This window comes from Saccostrea cucullata, unplaced genomic scaffold (assembly GCF_032062105.1).
Source record: "Saccostrea cucullata isolate Sc308-1 unplaced genomic scaffold, CSIRO_AGI_Scuc_v1 ctg74, whole genome shotgun sequence".
Lineage (NCBI taxonomy): Eukaryota > Metazoa > Mollusca > Bivalvia > Ostreida > Ostreidae > Saccostrea > Saccostrea cuccullata.
Genome location: NW_026934212.1, coordinates 23,548 through 47,228, shown reverse-complemented (window position 1 = coordinate 47,228; position 23,681 = coordinate 23,548). Strand labels below are relative to the sequence as shown.

Below are 23,681 nucleotides of genomic sequence, written 5' to 3'. Positions count from 1 at the left end.
TGTGATTCACTTTGAAACTTTTTATATGCAATCAGAATAGCTAACTTCAATACATTGTCGAACATTTACTTTTAAAGATCAAACATAATCATTAACTTGATTAAATCTTGCAAAGTAAAATTTTTTGAATTTTATTTTGAATTGAAAAACTGTTCCAAAATATTCTGCTTTTGTTCTTTTTCTTTATTTTTTATAAGCTCACCTGAGCTGAAGGCTCAAGTTATCTTTTCTGATTAAAATTTGTGTGTTGTCTGTCATTGTTGTCTTTGGGATTGTCATATACTTTTCACATTTTCATCTTCTTTTCAAGAACCACTGGGCCAATTTCAACCAAACTTGCCGCAAAGACATTTATTTTCCATTTTAAACATGTTGATCAATCCTTTTATCAATTTTACAGATCCTGGTTGTCTAAACAACACTCTTATAATGTAAGTATTTTTGACACATAGTTATTTTCATTATCTTTTTTTAAGTATATTAAAAAAGAATGCACATCTCATATGGATTTTGGGCATCATGATCATAAGAGTCTCTCATTTGACTATATATTTCTCTTCCACACTCAGTCACTGTGGTAGCAGCGGCCTCTCTGGACCAGTTCAGAACTCTGGTCCCAAGCTATGTACCATTACTACTCTTATAATTATTTATAGAGCTAATTAGAGCACAATGTAAATATATATATAGATATACACCTTTTTCGTGCACAATGTAAATTGTTTACAATAGCAGTTAGTTTATTAATACTTTCCATGGCACTTAGCTGTTTTTTGTTTTTTTTTCATATACTTTTTATATTAAAATTAGAGGTCCGTTTGCACAGGGCCAGCCTATAATCATCAGGGTTGATGGAGCGCTGTAATATGTAGATGTATAATTGAAACTTAACTGTTTCAAAGGTTTTATGTGTTTTTATTGTACATATTTGTTTTAAATTGTATCATGACAAGCGTAAGGCCAATCAAGTCAAAGATCAGGAATGTTATCTGATTTGAAAAAACAAGATGTGTTTTTGAAACACTGATGCCCCCATATCACTGCTTATTGCAAGTGTTGAAGTTTTTAATTTCCAAGTCAAACTCCAAGGTCAAGGCAAAAATTCAAAATTGTTGGTATCCGATGAAAGTCCTGTTACAGAGAATGCATCTGTGAAGTATGAAAGCCCTTGTACTAACTGTTCAAAAGTTATGGCCCAGGTTAACGTTCTTTTACAAAGCTGCTCAAACTGTTCCGTCAAGGTCAGAAGGTTAAAAATATTTCAAGAGGCCTTGTTACAATTAATACACATGTGAAGTATCAATAAAGCCCTAACACCAACATCAAGGTTAACAGATCAACTTTTGTGGTAAAGAAAGGTCTTGTCACAAGAAATACACCTGTGAAATATTAATTAAGCCATAGCCCCAACCAGTCAAAAGTACTGGGCAAGGTTGAAGGTTTTGCAGATAAACAGACAAATGGATGGATGGGGGCAAAAACTATATACACCTGAATTTTCAATCACAGGGGCATAAAAAAGTTTAGTTGTGACATATGATCCCTAAGGGCTTGAAGGTGCTTTTGTTAAGGAATAAAAAATTAAGATATGGATATACAGGGTAAAATCTAGCTATCAAAAATGTTCATCTAAAGAACAACAGAGTATAATCAAATACAAGTAATTGAGTCTAATGTGTCATTTATATGGATATTTGTTCTAATCATGGTTACTGGAGCAAGGAATGGGCCAGCAGGTTTATCAGTCAGGGGCATAACTCAAGCAAGTTATAAAAAAATAACTTAAATAAGTTATTTTACACACATAATTTTTTTTTTAAATAACTTAAATAAGTTATTTTTATATCCTACTTGAACATTGATTCCTTGGAAATTTTGTGTTTCCTGTCAATATGCATTGCATTTTGGGATTCCATTATGTAAAACTAGATGGAATGCACCGACTCCAATGGAAAATTAGTTAGGAGGTGGAGATAAACAGCATTTTACTCCTTATTTTGTAATTTTATCAACATGGTGTATATGTCGAATTTTTATCATTAAATAAAAAAAATTTCCCCAATTTTTCCCAAGACTATGAACACTTATGCTGCTTTGAGCAAGGTTTAATTTGTCAAACATTTGTTTTTGTCTTGGTGCATGAGCAAAATCCTTTGGTGCACGGGGTGTGAAGTTAGGGAGGAATGACACAAAATAACTTAAACAAGTTATTAATTTATTGAAGCTATTTTGGAAAAATAACGTGTTTAAGTTACTAAGGCTGGGAAAAAGTAGGTCATAGCAAAGAGAAGTAACTAATTGAGACAAAAAATAACTCATTTGAGTTATTTTTGAAAATGACTTGTTTAAGTTATGCCCCTGACTGTTTATACACATCAAATGTTTACAGTTGACATTTTGTAAGTTTGAATTGCTAAAATCAATTTGATGAGTTCAAAAATGGGTTTTGCTTATTGATAATTACATAATCATAGAGTAAAAAGAATATGTTGACACTTTTAAACATTTCAAATATTGACCTCGAGTTTAAACAAAGATGAACCAATTTGTGTGCTTTTCTGATAAAAGTTTCCACCATCAATATGTGTATAGTATGTTTCAGTGGTCAGTAATCTGCCCTTTTAAGATTCCTTATTTGGGTTTCTTAATTATCAAAAGGATAATTTTTTTGTTAAATGTGGCATGAAATATTATTGTAATAAAGGAGTTATTGTGCAAACAAAAGGCAAATTGTAGTCAAAGGTTTAACTTCAATAAATAGTTAAATCAATAATCAATTTAAAAAAAGTCCCATTTAAAAATCTTCAGAACACAAAAACTGAAAAGCAAGAATTATAGAAAAGCTGTCATACTTGAAAGAGATTCAACTTTGAAATCAAAAAAATAAACACCTGAACCCCCCCCCCCACCCCACCCTTCTCCTCATGAAAAAATCAGCCTTCTGATTGACCACAATAAATGGTCAATGCATAAGTTATGACAAAAAATTAAGTGTCTGAAAAATCTTTTTTACAAGAGCAGATCTAGATGGGCTACAACAAGAAATTAATTTACTGTAAAAGTAGAATTTTTAGTGAGGATTTAATTTTGGCATTTTTAGCGAGGGTGCTGAGATGGCTAAAATTTATTATTGCTAAAAATTAATTGCGTTTTTAGGTCACCTGAGTAAACTCAGGTGACGTATTGCTATCTGTTTTTGTCGTTCTTTGTGCATCATGTGTTAACATATGAACATTTTCAGCTTCTTCTCTGCAACAACTGAACCAATTTCAACCAAATTTGGCATAAAGCATTTATGGGTGAAGGGGAACAAAAATTGTGAATTTCATTGTCCCTGCCCCCTTGGGGCCTGAGGGGTGGGGCCAAAACCACTAAAATTAATACAATCTTTAAAAATCTTCTTCTTTACTCCTGGACATCAAGCAGTCAAACTGTTTGCATGATTGTAATAAGCATTGAGTCCTCTACCAAAATTGTTAAATTCATTACCCCGGGGCCAGGGGTTCTAGTGCTAGGGCGGGGCTATATAGATTATACAGTGAAAAAGCATTATTTCTTTGAAAATCTTCTTCTCTGCTTCTGGGCATTAGATAAACAAACCAAGTACATAGTTTTGTTGAATAAGGCTGCCTCTTCCAAATTGTGAATTTCATGGACCTGGTGTCAGCGGTTCTTAGGTGTTAGGCGGGGCTATATAGATTATATAGTGAAAATGCATTATTTCTTTGAAAATTTTCTTCTCTGCTTCTGGGTATTCAATAAACAAACCAAATATATAATTATGTTGTATAATTCTGCCTCTTCCAAATTTGTGAATTTCATGGTCCCTGCCCCCCTGGGGCCTGGGGGTGGGGTCAAAACCACTTAATTTAATGCAATCTTTAAAAATCTTCTTATTTACTCCTGGACATCAAGCAGTCAAACTGTTTGCATGATTGTAATAAGCATTGAGTCCTCTACCAAAATTGTGAAATTCATGACCCCGGGGTCAGGGGATCTTTAGGTGCTAGGGCGGAACTATATAGATTATATAGTGAAAATTCATTATTTCTTTTGAAAATCTTCTCTGCTCTTGGGTATTTAATGAACAAACCAAATACATAATTATGTTGTATAATTCTGCCTCTTCCAAATTTGTGAATTTCATGGCCCCTGCCCCCCTGGGGCCTGAGGGGTGGGGCCAAAACCACTAAAATTAATGCAATCTTTAAAAATCTTCTTTTCTCCTGACCATCAAAGAGTCAAACTGTTTGCATGATTGTAATAAGGATTGAGTCCTCTACCAAAATTGTGAAATTCATGGCCCCGGGGTCAGGGGTTCTTAGGTGCTAGGGCGGGGCTATATAGATTATATAGTGAAAAAGCATTATTTCTTTGAAAATCTTCTTCTCTGCTCCTGGGTATTTAATAAACAAACCAAATACCGGTACATAATTATGTTGAATAATGCTGCCTCTTCCAAATTTGTGAATTTCATGGCTCCTGTCTCCCTGGGGCCTGAGGGGTGAGGCCAAAACCACTAAACTTAATGCAATCTTTAAAAATCTTCTTTACTCCTGAACAATCAAGCAGTCAAACTGTTTGCATGGTTGTAGTAAGCATGGAGTCCTCTACAAAAATTGTGAAATTCATGGCCCCGGGATCAGGGGTTCTTAGGTGCTAGTGTGGGGCTAATTAGATTATATAGTGAACTAGATACGAGCTCGTTGCGAGCAACGAGAGGTCTTCCGTCTGATTCTGAAATAAAAAATGAAAAATCCAGCAAAAAAAGTTAAAAAAAAAATTTCGGACATACTGGGGATCGAACCCGGGTCACCCGCGTGAAAATCCAACGTGCTACAGTGTAACCATTACGCTATTGGGAACCGCCGCTTCAAATTTTTAAATGCAAATATCTCAAGACTGGCTATATCGATTCAAGAACAAATTACATATTAAGTATTCTTGAAAGAGTCTCTAATAATCAAACCAATATCAAGAAAAAAAATTGAAAAACAAAAGTTGAAAAATTGGGAGTTTTTGAATTGGCTTCCGGTTGCGACCGGAAGTACTGAAGACGAACGAAACATTGCGTCCTTGATAGTATTGATCACCATCTATAATCTCTGAAAGTTTCACATTGATATCTTTAACCGTTCTTGAGATTATCCGTGGACAAGTTGTAAAATTAGGAAAATGGTCTGAAAATTGGCACCAGAAAATTAAAGGAATTTCCAAAAAATCTCTTGGAACTTTCAAGACTATCTTTCAAAACATCTTTTCTGAAAATTTCATCTAATTCTATCCATTAGTTGTCGAGAAAAATAATAAGACGGAAGACCGTAAAAAGCATTATTTGTTTGAAAATCTTCTCTGTTCTTGGGTATTTAATTAAGTATGAAAGTTGTTACGTGATACTCAGGTGACCTATAAAGTCCTATAAACTAAGTAAAATCATGAAATTTAATTACCAGGATGGCTACGAAATGGCATGGTCTGTATTAAGTTATGATATTATTAATGAGTGAAAGGTAAATAACACATGTTAGCAATTAGCCATTGGGTCTTTTGTTTTCATAGTGCAAGATATTAAGAATATTTGAACACCTCAAGTTATTTGTAAATAAGATGTATGAATGGGTTTATTTTCCAGAGGAAAAACCAGTACTGATAGGACAGACAGTGAATCTACAGTACTGTTTTCAGTCGAATTGCACATTATTATTCCAGCTGTCACCATACCTCTTTTACTGCTGCTTATTATTGGAGTTGCATGTTATTGCTGGAGAAGAAAAGGTTGGTTTTAAGTTTTTTCAATTAAAAACGAATATAATATTAAGAATGCTTCAAACAGATTCTGTTTGATTCAATTTATATCAATCATTTATATGCTTAACTAGATAAACTTGCATGAATGATTTATTTACTACAGTGTATCATTCTAATACATGTACATGTAACAGCATGTCAGTTTGCTTGATCAACTGAAGAAAAATTTGATTGATTACCATATCATTCATCAATTCTTTGGATGTTTGATTTGAAAGAAATTTATGATACTTAACATGTGAAATACAGAATTCAACATTATAACACTAGCCAGTCATACTGAATGATTGTTCACCAGTGGGGCATTTGTAGTCACCAGAAACACTTGGCTGTTTTCTGTCCTTGATAAAGCGTGTATCCTACTGTAAATGCTAAATGTCCTAAACATATATACATTAATAAGAACATTAAGAAATGTGCTTAATCAAACTTATGCTAACTTTTTCAAAAATCACTTTCCGCCAAATATTGTACACATTAAATATAATGCATTTACAGTATTTGTTGTGATTTGACCGAATTACTAGTAATCTGAATGGAGTAAATTTTAATACATTTGTAAAAATTTCTGGCATGATAAAGGTAAAGCTATACTCTGAAACTATTATACTATAAAGCGATCAATATTATCACTAAAAGGATTATAATTTGCTTTGACTGTCCAGATGTGATTATTATACCTCCATTCTGAAAGAGAGGGGGGTATACTGTTTTACCCTTGAGTGTTTGTCCATCTGGACTGGGTTGCTCAAAACACAGGTTAAATTTGTCCACTGGATAAGTTAGCCATTGGTTAAATTCTATATCCACAGGGTAACTACATATGTAACCATTGGTCAAATGTTTTTTGCTCAAAATAAAATTAGCCTCTGGTTAGCTAACCAGTGGTTAAGTGATTTAACCACTGGTTAGTATCCCACAATGCATTACATTTGTCCAGTTGTCAACCAAAAAAATGGCTTCCATAGTAAATTTATATCAAATGAGTGAATAGTGAGAAGTTTTAATGTTACAACCAGGATTGGGTTGCTCAAAACACTGGTTAGCGTTAACCGCTGGTTAATTATCTTATCCAGCGGTTAACTTTTAACCATTGGCTAAATTCTGTTGCTCAAAATTTATTCACTGGTTAACTTTGCTATCCAGTGGTTAAATATCGGCTAACTTTAGCCATTCCACAGAGGTGGGTTAAGTCCCTTAACAGTGAATAATTATGACTATCAAGTTATTATTTGTTGTAAATTTTTGGGGATAACAATAGAAACAATGTGTGTCTGTCCACATAAACATTTGGTCACAGTATTCTTAGCCACTACTCATCGCAGATGCTTGAAATTTTAGCATATTCTTTGCTGAGGCATGCCGTATGGAGGGATTTATTTTAAATTTGTATAAATCCAATGTCAACTTCCTATTAGTCTGTGCATATGCTCGTAACTGAACTAGTGTATATTATCATGATAGTGTATATGCACATCAGAGCGGGGTATTACTAGTGAGTATTGCCTCACAGACTTCTTTTTTAGCTCACCTGAGCCGAAGGCTCAAGTGAGCTTTTCTAATCAACATTTTTCCGTTGTCTGTCGTCGTTGTTGTCGTCGTCGTCGTTGTTTTAAGCTTGTCACATTTTCATCTTCTTCTCAAGAACCACTGGGCCAATTTCAACCAAACTTGCTACAAAGTATCCTTGGGTAAAGGGGATTCAAGTTTGTTCAAATTAAGGGCCATTCCCTTTTCCAAGGGGAGATAATTATGAATTAGAGAAAAATTAATGGCATTTTTGAAAAATCCTCTTGTCAAGAACCACTGGGCCAGGAAAGATGAAACTCATGTGGAATCATCTTCACTTAGTGTAGATTCAAATTTGTTCATATCATGACCCCCGTGGGTAGGGTGGGGCCAAAATGGCCGATCAAAGTTTTACATAGGAATATATATGAGAAAAATCTTTAAAAATCTTCTTCTCAAGAACCACCGGGTCAGGAAAGATGAAACTCATGTGGAATCATTGTCAGGTAGTGTAGATTCTAGTTTTTTAAATCATGACCCCTCAGGGGGTAGGGTTGGGCCAAAATGGCCGATCAAAGTTATACATAGGAATATATAGGAAAAATCTTTAAAAATCTTCTTCTCAAGAACCACGTGGCCAGGAAAGATAAAACTCATGTGGAATTATCTTCAGGTAGTGTAGATTAAGTTTGTTCAAATCATGACCCCCGGGGTAGGGTTGGGCCAAAATGGCCGATCAAAGTTTTACATAGGAATATATAGAGATACCTTTTAAAATCCTCTACTTCAAATCCATGCTTAGTGATATTTATATGGAATCATCCTCATGTAGTGTAGATTCTAGTTTGCCCAAATCATGACCCCTAAAGGGTAAAATTCAAGCCCCCCCCCCCCCCCCCCGCCCCCCCCCCAATTCAGTAAACTTTCAGTTCTGATCTGACATGTGCCTTTTCCTAGCCAATTGCTCAGGTGAGCAATGTGGCCCCTGGGCCTCTTGTTAATGTTTACTGCATTCTCTTGAACAATCATTCAGCATGATTGCTTAGTATTGAAAGTGGTGTTGCTGGGTTCTGTATTTCATTTGCAAAGTATCATTGCTTTCATTGAAATCAAACATCCAATCTATCCTTAATATACTAGTAATCATTATGTGAAGCCTTTTCATGCGCAATCAAGCAAAGTGCTGTTACTGAAGAATTTACACTACTAGAATCGCTTTTCAGGCTGGATCTATCCTATATTTTCCAGATGGGTAACCATGCAGGTTTAAGTTTTTGGTGCAGGTTTCATTTCCTAGTAATTATATGCCCAATACATGTATTTTTCCAACTTGAAGATTTGATACAACTAAGGATACACTACCAGACTTGTTTCTGATGCTAAATCTGACCTATATTTTCTTAGATCACTTATTTTAAAAGGTCCCATTTAGAGGGAACCCCGATCCTTCAACTGGCGTCGGAATTTCATAAATATTATGGATTCTGTTGAAAATTACGCCATACAATTGGCCAGATACCAAAAAGAAAACATTGACACCTTGTCGGAATGGATTAAATGTATCAGGTCAATGTTAAAGTCGCGTATTAAAAGATTGAGGGGCAATATGTTAACCATCTATCCTTCTGTGTTCAAAAAGATTGATTACATGATCAGTACGTATTGGTCCCTGCCGACAAATCAAGTAACAACATTGTCTTCATTTTTAGGGCTCATTATATAAATTGTATTTTAGAGGAACTTGGATTTAATTATACAAGTGGTAATCATACTTATACTTATACTTCCTTTCCTAAGGAGGAAATTCTTCAAAATCATATGTCAGTTTTAAATATTTTTAATATTCCACAGAGCCAAATAGAATTTGAATTACCCTATATGTATTGGATTTCCAAACTTCATAAAAATCCTTGCAAACAAAGATACATTGCGGGTTCCAGTAAATGTTCAACCAAGCCTCTTTCGTTACTCCTCACTAAGATATTGACAGTAGTGAAGGAAAAACTTCAAGAGTACTGTGCAACAATATATTCAAGAAGTGGTGTGAATCAGATGTGGATACTCAAAAATTCCAAAGATCTTTTGGACAAATTTGAAATCACAAGATTTTACCAAAATAAACAGCTTAAAAACTTACGACTTTTCAACTTTATACTCAACCATTCCCAACGATAAATTAAAGTACAGGCTTTTTGATATCATTGACAGCTAAAAATGGAACTCGTAAATTTACTTACCTGGTCATTGGTCACTTGCAAAATCATTTTGTTAAAACACATTCTGATTGCACACACAATAACTCTGAAGTTGACCTCAACAAGATGCTCGAGTTTCTGATTGATAATATCTATGTGGTTTTTGGTGAACAGGTATTCCAACAATCTATTGGAATTCCCATGGGCACTAATTGCACTCCGTTGTTAGCAGACCTATTTTTATATTCATATGAAGCAGAATTTGCGCAAAATCTTATGCGTGAAAAGAAGGAAACACTTGCTGTGGCCTTCAACTCGACATTTAGATATATCGACGACGTATTGTCAATTAACAATGGTAATTTCCATTCCTACGTTGATACGATATATCCTGGTGAGCTTGAGATAAAAAATACCACAGAGTCTGACACATCTGTTTCATACTTGGATATTTTACTTGAAAAAGACAATGCTAATCTAACAACCAAGCTGTATGACAAATGTGATTAACTTTTGTATCGTCAATTTCCCTTACCAATGCAGCAATATACCTTCATTACCTGCATACGGAGTGTATATATCTCAGTTGATTCGATAGGCAAAAGCATGCTCTACATATGAACAATTTCTAAAACGAGGTAAATTATTGACAAGCAAGTTGATGAAACAAGAATATCAGCCGTCTCGTTTAAAGTTATCATTTCATAAGTTTTATGGTCGATATAATGACCTTGTCAGCAAATACAATTTATCATTGAGTCAAATGCAGACTGACGTTGTTCATACTGATTGTTAGTCCGTTATTTATACACTGAATTGACAACGGATTTTTCCGTTATTTCCCTATCATGACAAGAAGCACATGGTGGGTGTGTCACTCCTCCATGACACCTGATTCCACCTCTGATGTTTTGGAAGTCCCTGTTTGCTCTGCTCCTATTTTGTATTGTTTTATAGACTTTGATATCGAATACTGTTCGTTATCTCCATATCCTTCTCTATGAGTGACCAGCTTTAGATGTTTGGAACAGGTCTCATTTCCAACTACATAAGCCTATGTTGACCGTGCATTGATGATACATAGAGAGCATAAAATAGTAAATGAAAATCATATATTCACATAATCTGAACATTTTCTTTAATTTTCCAAAAGAAAAAAAATATTTGAGCATATTAATGTAAGTGAATTAGTTACAGTCATCAAAAGGGAATAATGGAATATTCAGGGGAAATTTCCCCTTGCTGAAAGTTGTAAATATACCCTTGATGAATTCCTATAATGATGCACACTACATGTACCAGGCTTAAATTGTAACAGAAGCTGAATCCGAGTTGTATTATCTTGATGAGTGACCAGACTATCAAAGTTTTCGGAGTAGGTCTCATTTTCAAGTATAGGTAACTAAAAGATCAATGCTGACCAAACTTACATGGATGATACATCTTGGAAAGGACACTCTTGAACCTCAAATGCTGGATTTGAATTACATTTTCTGGATGAGTTCCTATAGTTTAAAATTTTTAGATTAGCACATTTCCAGGTTCCTGCAAGCCCTATATGATAAAAATGTACAAATGTTGCATCTTGGGAAAGCTTGTTTCATGTACCTCTTGGAGTATATACGTGGAGCTATTTCTGTAAGATTCAGAACTGGGCCATTTCAAAATTAGATATTTAAATATTCTGTTTTGTGTAGTGGAAATTGCATTTATTTCATAGTATGGATATTTGGTTCCTGTTTATTATGAATAAGTATTCTAATTGATACTCTGGCATATTATCTTTAGATAGTTAATGTAAGACTTTTCTATATTTATTTTTTTTTATTTTCCTATTTATTAGGGACAATGAGTGATGGAAATGACATTGAATTGCAGCGCCTTCTTCATCAGAATACAGTTCCTTGGAGTAAGATAAACTTTTTTGTGGTTGAATATTTTGTTTTAGCTCCAATGATAAATGAGAAAGAACAAAATTAATTATATTTTTATTATATTACGAAAATTATTTAACACAAAACATACTCTTCCCGTCTTCCTTGCTAGTAGCAACAACTCTTGCAGCTCTTAACTTCGGCTATTTCTGGTCACTGATATTGAACGATGATTAATTACTCGTGACGTAGCAGTGACATTGCAGTTTAACAATTCTTATGTTGGACCGGTGTAACGTTAAATATGTAACCCGAGTTGAAAATTGACACGGGGTTCATTATTAAACGTTGAATATTGAACCGGTGGTGATTTTTCTCCGTTGAAAATTGAGACCTAAAGTCGTTGAATTTATACATGGGGTCATTTTTCAGCAGCTTAATAATATTTTCTTATCCCTGATGATCTCAACATGTTGAATATTGACCCCACCTCAGAGTTTGAACATTTTTTGAACTGGGAAGTTGTTTTACGGGATTTATCAGTAACTGTATCTTTATATTTTGGTTTTATTTTTCCCTTTTCAAGAATAACAAAAATAAACCTATCATCCCATGTACATTTTGATCAGTACACGATTTCAGTTATCCACAAGCATGACAACTTTATTTTTTGAAAATACGTTCTAAAATCCATAGCATCCATAGATAACTATAAATAGGGCATAAAGTAAAATCCTGGAAATCAGGTGCCTAGTAATTGAGCAGAATTCAAATTCAGTATAAAAATGAACAATATTAAAAGCCCAAAAATTAGAATGAAACATTTCGGCCAAAATGAATCCAATGATAGGTTATATCTGTGAAAAAGATCAATATACATAGCGATCATAGCATGATCATGCTGACTTTAAAGAAGGTTTGTGAAATTCCTGTAACAAACTTATCTGTCAGTAGCCTGCCTCGGCTGAAAAATTGATCGTTTTCAGAGCATAACTTGAGAATGAGATTATTCTTATTCTATACAATGTGATTCCTTTTTGATAAGTTGTTATTCCTATTCCCATTGGAGGAAATATGACAATATGATTCCTATATCATAATATAAAATTCTTTTCGAAAACATGCGTTTCCCATTCGATGTCATTCATATTTGAAAACATGCGATTCCTATTCGCTGATTTTGCCATTCCTATTCGATGATTTTATCTTTCTTAGTTGATAATTATTTGGTTTAAATGCAGTAAAGTTGTTGTTCGAAAACATTCTAGATTTAAATTTAAGAACATAGTTAATTATTTGTTTTCACAAAATTCCACCTATTCCCACATAAAATCTTACCTTTTTCTACATGATTTTCAAAAAGTGGGAATAGGTAGAATGAACCATGCCAGGAATCCTTACATATACGCGAAGGTCATTTATGAACAGTATGGCATAAAAACTGAAATTATGATATTTATTGGAGGAAGAAGGCTTTCACACCTACATGAACATACATTGATATGAATTACACTGAACATTAATATTTAATCACAATTATCGGGTATATTAATAATTCTTCTGTGATTGATACTGGTTCCTATATTTATTTTTATACAGAAAATTAAACGTGAATTAATTGTTTTCCACCAGAATAAGCTTTAAACAGATCTTATCATTATATGGACAATTTCCATACCATTGGGATACTCTAAAGGAATTTTCTTAAGTATTGGAGCTTTTAAAAAATTCTTTGTTAATTTTGCCAAGTATTATTTTTCAGTCATGGTTATTTTTACTGACATGTCAATTTAAGTATTGTTAATTTCTCTAGTTCTATAAAACTCAGTTTTAAATGTTTTATTTGTAAATGTTAGAGTGTATATTGTGAATCACCAAAATGGAAGCCTCCGATTATGTTCAAAATTAATTAATCTCGAAAGAAAGAAGAAGAGTCGTTATGGTTTATAATCGGCCCTGTGATTGAATGTGATAAGGGATTTTCCAAAAGGCGTCTACAATGCATATTTTCCAAAACAGTTTAAATTTCATTTATCACATTTCATTTATCACATTTTTTTTTTGGCATTACATAAATTGAAATTAGGGTCATTGTTTACCAGCATGTTCAATGATGTGTAACGCTGATACAAATACCCAAATAACATGCATTGATTTTCTGCCCAAATGCGATTGAAACCATGGGTGTTGATACCATCTTATAAACATTAATCGGCCAGGTAAACACTAGCAAAATAAAAGAGAAATAAATCACAATTTCCGGTATTTTCAAATGGTTTTTTTTAATAAATAACTTATTTATAAATTAAAAGCTACCGGTAATTCATTAATTAATTCCCCAATGATTATTCACATTGTTTATGTTACGAAAGAATGGTAGCTTAATTTGATTTCATGGTCATTTAATAAATTGTTAGGTTTAATTTGAGGGTTACATGGAATACTCTTTTTTTTAAGCGTTGTCCTTGTAAAACGTGTAGCTTTTTCAATGAAAAAATCTTATATCTAACTGTAATGATTAGTTTTAAATAGTACAAATGCAAATTTTGAGTACATAATTTTACATTAAATAATAAAAAAAGGCCCACATGTAGCTTTTTTTTCTCATAAAGATGTAGTTTATTTTTAGGGATATGACTTCCTTATTTAACAACTTTTTAGCTCACCTGAGCCAAAGGCTCAAGTGAGCTTTTCTGATCAAAATTTGTCCGTTGTCTGTCGTTGTCGTCGTTGTCGTTGTAAACTTTTCACATTTTCATCTTCTTCTCAAGAACCACTGGGTCAATTTCAACCAAACTTGCTACAAAGTATCCTTGGGTAAAGGGGATTTCAAGTTTGTTCAAATGAAGGGCCACGCCCTTTTCCAAGGGGAGATAATTATGAATTAGAGAAAAACTAATAGCATTTTTAGAAAATCTTCTTCTTAAGAACCACTGGGCCAGGAAAGCTGAAACTCACGTGGAATCATCCTCAGGTTGTGTAGATTCAAGTTTGTTCAAATCATGACCCCCGGGGGTAGGGTGGGGCCAAAATGGCCGATCAAAGTTTTACATAGGAATATATAGGAAAAATCTTTAAAAATCTTCTACTTAAGAACCACTGGGCCAGGAAAGATGAAACTCATGTGCAATCATCTTCAGATAGGGTAGATTCAAATTTGTTCAAATCATGACCCCTTGGGGGTAGAGTCGGGCCAAAATGGCCGATCAAAGTTTTACATAGGAATATATAGGAAAAATCTTAAAAAATCTTCTTCTCAAGAACCACTGGGCCAGGAAAGATGAAACTCATGTGGAATCATCCTCAGGTAGGGTAAGTTCAAGTTTGTTCAAATCATGACCCCTGGGGGTAGGATGGGGCCAAAATGGCCGATCAAAGTTTTACATTATATAGGAAAAATCTTTAAAAATCTTCTTCTCAAGAACCACTGGGCCAGGAAAGATGAAACTCATGTGGAATCATCCTCAGGTAGTGTAGATTCAAATTTCTTCAAATCATGTCCCCCGGGGGTAGGATGGGGCCAAAATGGCCGATCAAATTTTTACATAGGAATATATAGGAAAAATCTTTAAAAATCTTCTTCTCAAGAACCACTGGGCCAGGAAAGATGAAACTCATGTGGAATCATCCTCAGGTAGTGTAGATTCAAATATGTTCAAATCATGACCCCCCGGGGGAAGGGTGGGGCCAAAATGGCCGATCAAAGTTTTACATAGGAATATATAGGGAAAATCTTTAAAAATCTTCTCCTCAAGAACCACTTGGCCAGGAAAGATGAAACTCATTTGGAATCATCCTCAGGTAGTGTAAATTCAAGTTTGTTCAAATCATGACCCCCAGGGGTAGGGTGGGGCCAAAATGGCCGATCAAAGTTTTACATAGGAATATATAGGAAAAATCTTCTTCTCAAGAACCATTGAGACAGGAAAGATGAAACTCGTGTGGAATCATTCCCAGGTAGTGTAGATTCAAGTTTCTTCAAATCATGACACCCGGGGGTAGGGTGGGGCCAAATGGCTGATAAAAGTTTTAAATAGGAATATATAGGGAAACCTTTTAAAATCTTCTTTTTAAGTACTTCAAAGCCATGCTTAGTGATATTCATAGGGAATCATCCTCAGGTATTGTAGATTCTAGTTTGTTCAAATCATGACCCCCTGTGGGGTTAAAATTCAAGCCCCCTCCCCCCCCCCCCTCCCCGCCCTCAGTAAACTTTCAGTTCTGATCTGATATGTGCTTTTTTCAATTGCTCAGGTGAGCGATGTGGCCCCTAAGCCTCTTGTTTTTTTTAAATTTCTAAACTACACATTATTTTGTGTAAGTATACAGTCCCTGAAAATATTAATTAACTATAAGCATCTCTACTTATTAAAAGAATGTAAGAACTCCTTGCTTATTACACAGATTAAACTCATCTCTGCTGCAAGAAAACAAAACAACAGGGAGCCTGCAAATCAGAATACACAAGGGGGCGGAGCTATCATGTCACTGAGAACCTTTTTCATACATGAGTGAATAAAGCAGTCCCAAAAAGCAGTCCCAGGGGCAGAGCAGTCCCATAGCGGTCCCAGAGCAGTCCCACAGCAGTCCCACAGCGGTCCCAAAGCAGTCCTGGGGACTGCTTTCTGGGACTGCTTTGGTGTCAGGTTGGGTCTGGTCGGTACTGTAGAATTACAACTTAAAGGTGATACATTCTCGAAAAACAAAAAAGTATAATAATGCAACGTTTAACCCACCATGCCATAAACAGGTGATAGCGGAATATTACTTTACAAATACGGAAACTTAAATTAACTTTGGAAAAGATGAAGACGAAATTATTTCTTCTCTTAAACATTATAGTTTCAGTTGGCATTCATCTTCCATAGTCAGTAAAACATCCAAACATGAAACAGTTGTGGCACATTCAGTGGTGACTTTGAAATTTAAAGTTCACTGGGATATATTGAGTCGACATATGAACTAAAGTAACTATTGTTACTTGATCATACGTCATCGGTGTATCTAATTGTTGAGTTGAAACCCACAGCAAGGGTTTTCTTCTTGTCATGTAAAGTTTTTTTTTAAAAATATATTCTGATTCTGCTTCACAGAATATTAAATCAGGTCGGCCAATAAAGGAGCACAATTAGTGCCCATCAAAATTCCAAGTTTTGAGGAAAGAATTGGTCTCCGAAGACTGCAAAAACGGTGTAGATAAGGAACTCCAGCTTCCTTTTAAGGTATAAGAACAAAGTCAATGAAATTGAATACATTATAGATAAGTAGGCATTGAATTCTCGGTTTATTTAGACATGCTTCCCATTTATTTCTATCAATATATAAAGTGGGATTTTCTTAATTTATGACCTTGAATTTTTGTAGGAGTTATTTCCCATTTTTTTAATTAATAAAAAATAATTTCAAAAAAATTTAGCCGGTTAAAAAAAATAAAATTGCTTTCAATTGTCATTCTATTTTTAATGTTTCAATACATCTTTCCACCGCAGGAGTAATTGATGTTCAAATTATCTGAATTTTTATTTTGAAAAAAAAAATGCTTTTCCTCATAGACTTCAATGCAATATATGTTAATTAACTACTGCTTAATTCATGAAATTTTTGAAACTTTCTCGCGGGCAATCCTTTTCCTCTATAAATTAAATGCTTTAATATAATATCAGAGTATTATGTACTTGACGGACATTTAAGGGTAGAGAATTTGGCCCTATTAGGGATGGAAATCTTTAATATCAACTTCAGGATAAATTTAGGTAGAATCAGGGTGATTTTTTCACAAAGTGATTTTCGTTGATAACCTATCAAAAGATACTAAAATTTCCGATTTCTATTTTTATTGAGAAAGCAGTTGTCTATGATGCAAAAATGTATAGTTTGGAATTTGTCGTGAGGAATGCTTGTTTAGAATGTACAAAAAATGTACGTTTTGATGTCACTGACTTTTGAAACTTTTGAAAATGAAACTGAAAATTTGAAATAAAAAAAATTATTTCAAATTTTCTAAGGGGGGGGGGCTAAGCATCCCTAGCCCCCTTCCCCCATTCCCGACGCCTATGGATTAAATCACAGTTGTGAAAACCAAGTCACAAATATGTTTTTATGCTGTTGAATTTAGAACCGGTTTCAGGATAAAATTCCACGACCCCGCTCAATTTTCAACGGACTAGGTCTAAATTCAACACCTTTGGTCTCAGTATTCAACGTTGTAAAATGACCCCCCGGTAAATTTTCAACCCGGGTCAAATATCAACGTTACACCGGCAGGCCGGTCAATAGTGAAATTGTTAGACTGATGTAATATTCATTTCTTTTGTTGGACTTTTTTTAGTAATGATAATAAATATATAGAAAGCTATTTATAAGGGTATAACAAAAAAATATGTAGCACAAGTAACAGCTTTTTAAAAAGCTTGCCTGACTAAATCAATTTATCTGCATGAAGAGTGATAACCCTTTTGAGCAATACTTTGTGAGTTTAAAAATATCCTAACTTTATATTTTGAGAACCTTATAAAATTGAAATCTTGATTTTACTGAACTTGTAGAAGAATCATCTCTACACTGCATACTAAAGAGTTGGTATTCTTATAGTATTCTTTGGTTTTCTGCAAGGGGAGTGATCTGCCCTTGGATCTAAATTGATTCCAGGCTACATTGTAACACCTATTATAAAACGTGTTATCAAATCTCGCATTGTGAACATTTTAAAAGATGGATATATCAGAATACATGGTATATGTACATGTAACACTAAAGAAATGATGTTTCTAATTTGTTTACCGATCCCGCGGTTGGTTTATTCCATAAATGGATGAGTCCAATAATAATAAACAACGCAGTTCAAGCCATCGTCTCCAGATGCATGATCTATTATATGTCTTTGTTCAGATGCACACGATAAATAAGAAAGTAGTGAATAATCTTGGATATTTCTTTCTACAAAGCCTAACAATTGAATTTACTTATTTCATTCTCAATATATCATGTATTATATGATAGTGTCAACCCCTTCCCCTTTTAAGAAAAAAAATCATGAACACACATTACTACTGTTTACTTCTGTTCAGAGGAGAAAATACACTCCAACAAAATGTGTTTTTAATTATATCCATCTTTTAAAATGTTTTAATTGTATACGATATGTTGTTTTAAAGAATGGTATAAAACTTGTAGATAGAATTTCTAAAGCATTAGAAGGAGGTTAAAAGGACAAACATTAATTAATTCCATGGAAGTTAGCACACCCATTTATACAATAGAACAATCCAAGGAAAAGGCGCGAAGATAGCTTACTAAGTGGCGCGAAAAGAGCGATTCACCCCTTTCGTAGAATATAAATGGACTGATCCAGTAGTATAGAAATGCAGAAAAAAGGATACACGGACATGAAGCGGCAAATCATATGGAATAATCTGTTTCATGCAAAAAGATTAAAGGAAGTAAACACTGCAGTATTTCGCATCAGTAGTATCTTTCTTTTTTCTGAAAACTGTTTCTTTTAAAATGCAGGTAAAGAATTCCATTGTAAAAAATCAGCTTTCACAAAATCTAGCTCTTTAGATATGGCCGCACATTTTCGGATCTTGTAAATATCAATCCTTATACTGCCTGACGCCGTGACGTCAGGCAATAACTTATGAACCTTGTTTTAGCAAAACTGCCCTATGGATAAATTTATAGTATTTGTTAAAACGTGTGTAATTCACACAGGTTTTCAAAAAGACTTCGATTGTTAATTATAAATTCACATTTAGTCATTTGACTAAACATTCTGAATTTTTCTTTGGAGAAACTCCTAAAGTAAGCCTCATTTCACCGGAAAATGAAAAAAAAAACAACAAGGAAATAGAATTTCATAATAAAAGATACTAATTTGTACTAATTATAATTGTACATCTGCGACAGAACGTAAATAAATTATCTCGTTAAAGAACATCCAATAAGTCTTATGCCACATTTTGAGCAACACACTAAAATTTATGTTGAAGGACTTCCAGTGAAGTTTAATTCAGGCATTTGTTATTACTGATGTTTTTCAGACACTATATCTCAAAGCCTTTGATATGTTTACAGCCATACACTCCTTTTAGCACTCACATTGGCCATTGAAGACTGTATTCAAATATACAAAATATTGAATTTTTATGCTTTTACAGGATTTAAAAAGACTATAAATTACTTGGAGAACAAAGTATTCTGCCGGCCTGAATGCTATGAAGATGCTGTTGGTTTTTTGTCTACAAAAGGCCACATCACTCTTATTGGTCCACCAGGATCGGGTAAAACTTCTATGGCAGTCCAACTTGCAAGACAACTATGTGGGAAGAAAGAACTGTCCCAGTTGAAGTTTTGCGAAACACTGCATGAGTTGACAGCATTACCTGAAACGGGAAACACATTCTTATATATAATTATGGATGATTGGATAGATCGTTACATGTACTACCCTTCAAAATTTAAAGAAGATACAAAATTATTTGATCATATTTTTGAAGATTGCTTAAAAAACAAAAGAATACGAATAATTTTTACAGTCCAAGACGATAGATGGAATGCATACAGGGATCTTTTGTCAGATCAAAAGTTGTTTTGCCAAGACAGTTTGTTCTTCATAAAAAACAAATCATTTAGTAAAGAAGTGCTGCAACATATGATTAAAAACCACTTACAGTATCATGAGACTAAAGAAGTTTCCATGAATACTAGGACGAAATCTGATGAGGAAAAGTTGGCAAAAGAGAGAAGGAATCAAAGGAACGAAATCAAACATGCAGTTGCAAAAGATGTGAAAAGTGATGAAGACTTTTCTTTACCGGTAATTATTGATTTAATCTGTGCAAATAGATTTTTAGTGCCGGGAAAAACAATTTTTTTCAGGGATGAATTTTCAAAGATTTTGCGAACTTTTTTACATAACTGGTTGACTTGCATATCAAAGGATGATAAGAATAGCTTTTGTATTCTCATGTTTGCAGCTCTTCAAGGGGGAAAAGTTAAGCTAGGTGATTTTACAAGCAAAGTGATTCGTCCCATTTATGAAAATGTTTGTAAAGAGTATGGATCTGAATGTCTAAAGGACATTGAGAGAATTGAAGTATTGTTATGGCAGAATGAAGGTTTAAAGGGTTGTTTGTACCAAGAAAATGATTTATTTGTTTTCTGTCATGATTCACTGTTATGTTTTGTGCTGAAGTTTCTCACAGAGACCACAAATGCCAATTTCTTAATTAGAATTGCTGATATTGAAATTCTTCTTAAAAGATGTTGGATAAAAGAATCGATAGTAAAAATATATGAAGATTCAGCAAAAGGTTTGATGCCAAATGACCCAGTTGGGACAGTCATCATACCAATTGATGCAATAAAAGACTTGGCAAAAAGAATTCATGAAGATATGTCTAAAGGCTATTCTATTCCTGATTGGTCTCAACATGTCTTTATGGAACATAAAACATTTTCTACTATGTGGAGAGAGGTACTTACAGAATCAGTTATAGCCAGACCTGACCCTTTACAGAAAATCCTACCAGTTGGTGATGAAAGTCAAATAGAATTATCTGACAAAAGTAGACTCACGAACATAACGGAGGAAAGTACTCAGAACATAGAGAAAGATGCACAGTCCAATGCAGGTAGAAAAGATCATAGTCTGATTCGCTCTGAGAAGGAATGTAAACAAGGCAAGCACAAGGAAAAGAAAATTAAAGAAAAAATACCAACGGGAAAAAAGGAGTCGAATTCTCAAAAACGAGATTCTAAAGAAGGAGAAACCCAAAGTAATATAGAACAATCACCTCAGATTAACCTTTCTCCAGATTCGATTGAGGTAAATTTACCTGGAAATGATTTTAATCCAAATGAGCATGCAGAAAACAGTAAACAACTTGAAAGGAAGAAAAAGAAAAAGAAAGTTTCCCTTGACAAAAAACAGACCAATTCCAAAAAAGTGGGTTTGGAAAAAAATAATGAGGAAACAACACAACGGAGCCAAATTTCTGTAGATTCGACTCCGGGAGATACACCTGTGTGAAAATATGCAGACACCATGAAAAAGTATTGTATTGTTGAACGATGGTTTTTGTTGTACATGTACAAGTACCAATTACACAGTCGATGTGCTTTTTTGTGAAGTTGATATATGTATATACTATAGGTATTTGTTTCTTTTTTTATTCCTTAATCACGCAGATTACAAATACAGCTGTACAAACAGTAACAACAAAATACAAGACAAAATATGTGCGAAAGAAGTTTTGAAGAGGTAAAGAACCCTTTCTACACTGCAAACTAAAGAGCCCTGATTCTATGGCATTTTTCTAGTTATTTTGATCTGACCTTAGATCTAAATTTAAATAAATAGAAGTATACATTATATAACTCAATTTTTAATCAATTCAACTACTCTTATCATTTGAGAAGGTCAGGGTAAATAAAGTGAACACATTTTTTTACATGTATTTTCTCAAAGGAAGTAACCAACATTGATTATTGGTCACTGTTACTGTGTTGTGTTTGAAAATTTCTCCTGGTGGTAAATGCCACATATCATATAATGGAAATTAATTAGATAATATCAATATTTACATCCGTATGATTCAATATAATTTCATTAATGCCCTGGCAATATATTGTAATATTGTTTATTTCTTAAAATTACAGGTTTTTATCATATAATAAAATACAACTCTTCTGTCAGTTAATTTTGTTTGTGTTGTAAACTTGCTTGATTTGTAATCAAATCAATTGCTTAAGAAAAATATAATGGTGGTGTATATATACTGAAAGGGAAAAAAACGCCTGCCAGGTAAACTTTTAAGGTGAAATAAATTTATTTTTCCTTATGTATTCTCTAGTTTTCCTATCTAACGTTAAAAATCATCTTTTATGAAAATGTAACCAAAATCCCATTTGATTTTGCCTCATAATTCATGAGTTATTGAAACTCATAAGACGATACCCCCCCCCCCCCCCCACACACACACACCCCCATCAATCACAGCCTTGAGTGTCCTTTGCATGGAGTTCATCAGTGTGTGTATCCTTTAAATAGGGATATTATTCAATCTTTTCAACAAGGCTGACCTTAGTTGAAAGAGACCTTGGGCATTTCGAACCGTATCTGCCTCTTAGTCCCACAGATGTTCAATGAGAAAAATATGGAGTTTTCGGAGACACGTCGAATGGGTAAATGTGATTGTTTGCGAGAAAGTCTTGACAAACCCAGGCTACATTTGGCCAGAGGGAAACACGCGGGAAAAAAATAGGCAAAACTACTCGCGCATGCGCCAGTGACAGGAACACCAACGTAAAGTTGACAGCTCAAAAATCCAAATTGCGCAATCGGCTTCTTTCAGTGTTATGGTGAAAGTAATGATTATGATAGTCTACTCTTTTCATAGCAGTTTTGTGGTAGTAAAGTGGCGATGAAACAGATGGCAGGATGAACAACCCAATCTTAACTTGGTCTTGTTACGTGTCATCGTTACGGTTGATTGGAAACTATTCAAGGCCCTCTTTGACGACGCCTAAGACGTTATATGGGAGAAAATTTTACTTGCAACTGCACAGCAACAACAACACAGCAACCTGTTGTTGCTTTTTTCCATACTAAGGTCAGACCCCACGGAACTTCCGTCAACTGTAAAAAGATTGCAAGAGATGCATATCGTCTATAATACTTAAAAGATTCTTATTTGACCACTTTTCGTAATTTTTGGTAATGCGGTCAAAAAAATTTGGCATATCGTGTTACCCTGCGTTTCTTTTTCCTTTCAGTATAAATACGATCTTTTATAATAATTCAAGTCATAGCACACATATTTCAAATTAGTTAAAATTTTGTTATTAAAGTACAACAAATTTAACATTTTTCTTAAATATTAACGTAAACGAGAAGAATTAACTTTTGATCGATTGATTGCATACCCGGTATGTTGTTCTAAGTCCTGTTGAGAATTTTCCTCATATAGGCGAGTCACCAAATACGATACCTTTATTCAGCCCTCGAGCCATTAGGCAGTCAGGGTTCTTGATTGTGCCAACGCATACACGTGACCTTGGTTTTAAAGGTCTCCGAAAGATTCACAATTTTCACTTCAAAGTGTGGAATGCTTGGCGAAGGAATAGTGCTAGCTTTAATAATGAATGTTTGGTTTTTTTTTACCTCACATGAGCCGACGGCATCATTTGAAAATTTCAAGAACCATTGTGCTTGAAAATATGAAACATGTGGAATCATTTTGATGTAGTGTTACATGTAGTTTTACATTGGAATATATTCGAAAAAGCATCTTTA

The 23,681-nt window shown here is 34.1% G+C and overlaps 1 protein-coding gene across 1 annotated transcript in view; it reads left to right on the top strand.

The window, feature by feature from the left end:
* LOC134240146 (uncharacterized) overlaps nucleotides 1-23,215 on the top strand; it is a 28,308-nt gene extending 5,093 nt beyond the window's left edge. The window contains exons 5-9 of the mRNA XM_062722247.1: nucleotides 401-431; nucleotides 5,633-5,775; nucleotides 11,356-11,421; nucleotides 19,543-22,318; nucleotides 22,409-23,215. Coding sequence (XP_062578231.1) covers nucleotides 401-431; nucleotides 5,633-5,775; nucleotides 11,356-11,421; nucleotides 19,543-21,416 — 2,114 coding nt within the window. The 3' untranslated portion in view covers nucleotides 21,417-22,318; nucleotides 22,409-23,215. The remainder of the gene's footprint in view (nucleotides 1-400; nucleotides 432-5,632; nucleotides 5,776-11,355; nucleotides 11,422-19,542; nucleotides 22,319-22,408) is intronic.
* The last annotated feature ends 466 nt before the right edge of the window (nucleotides 23,216-23,681 follow it).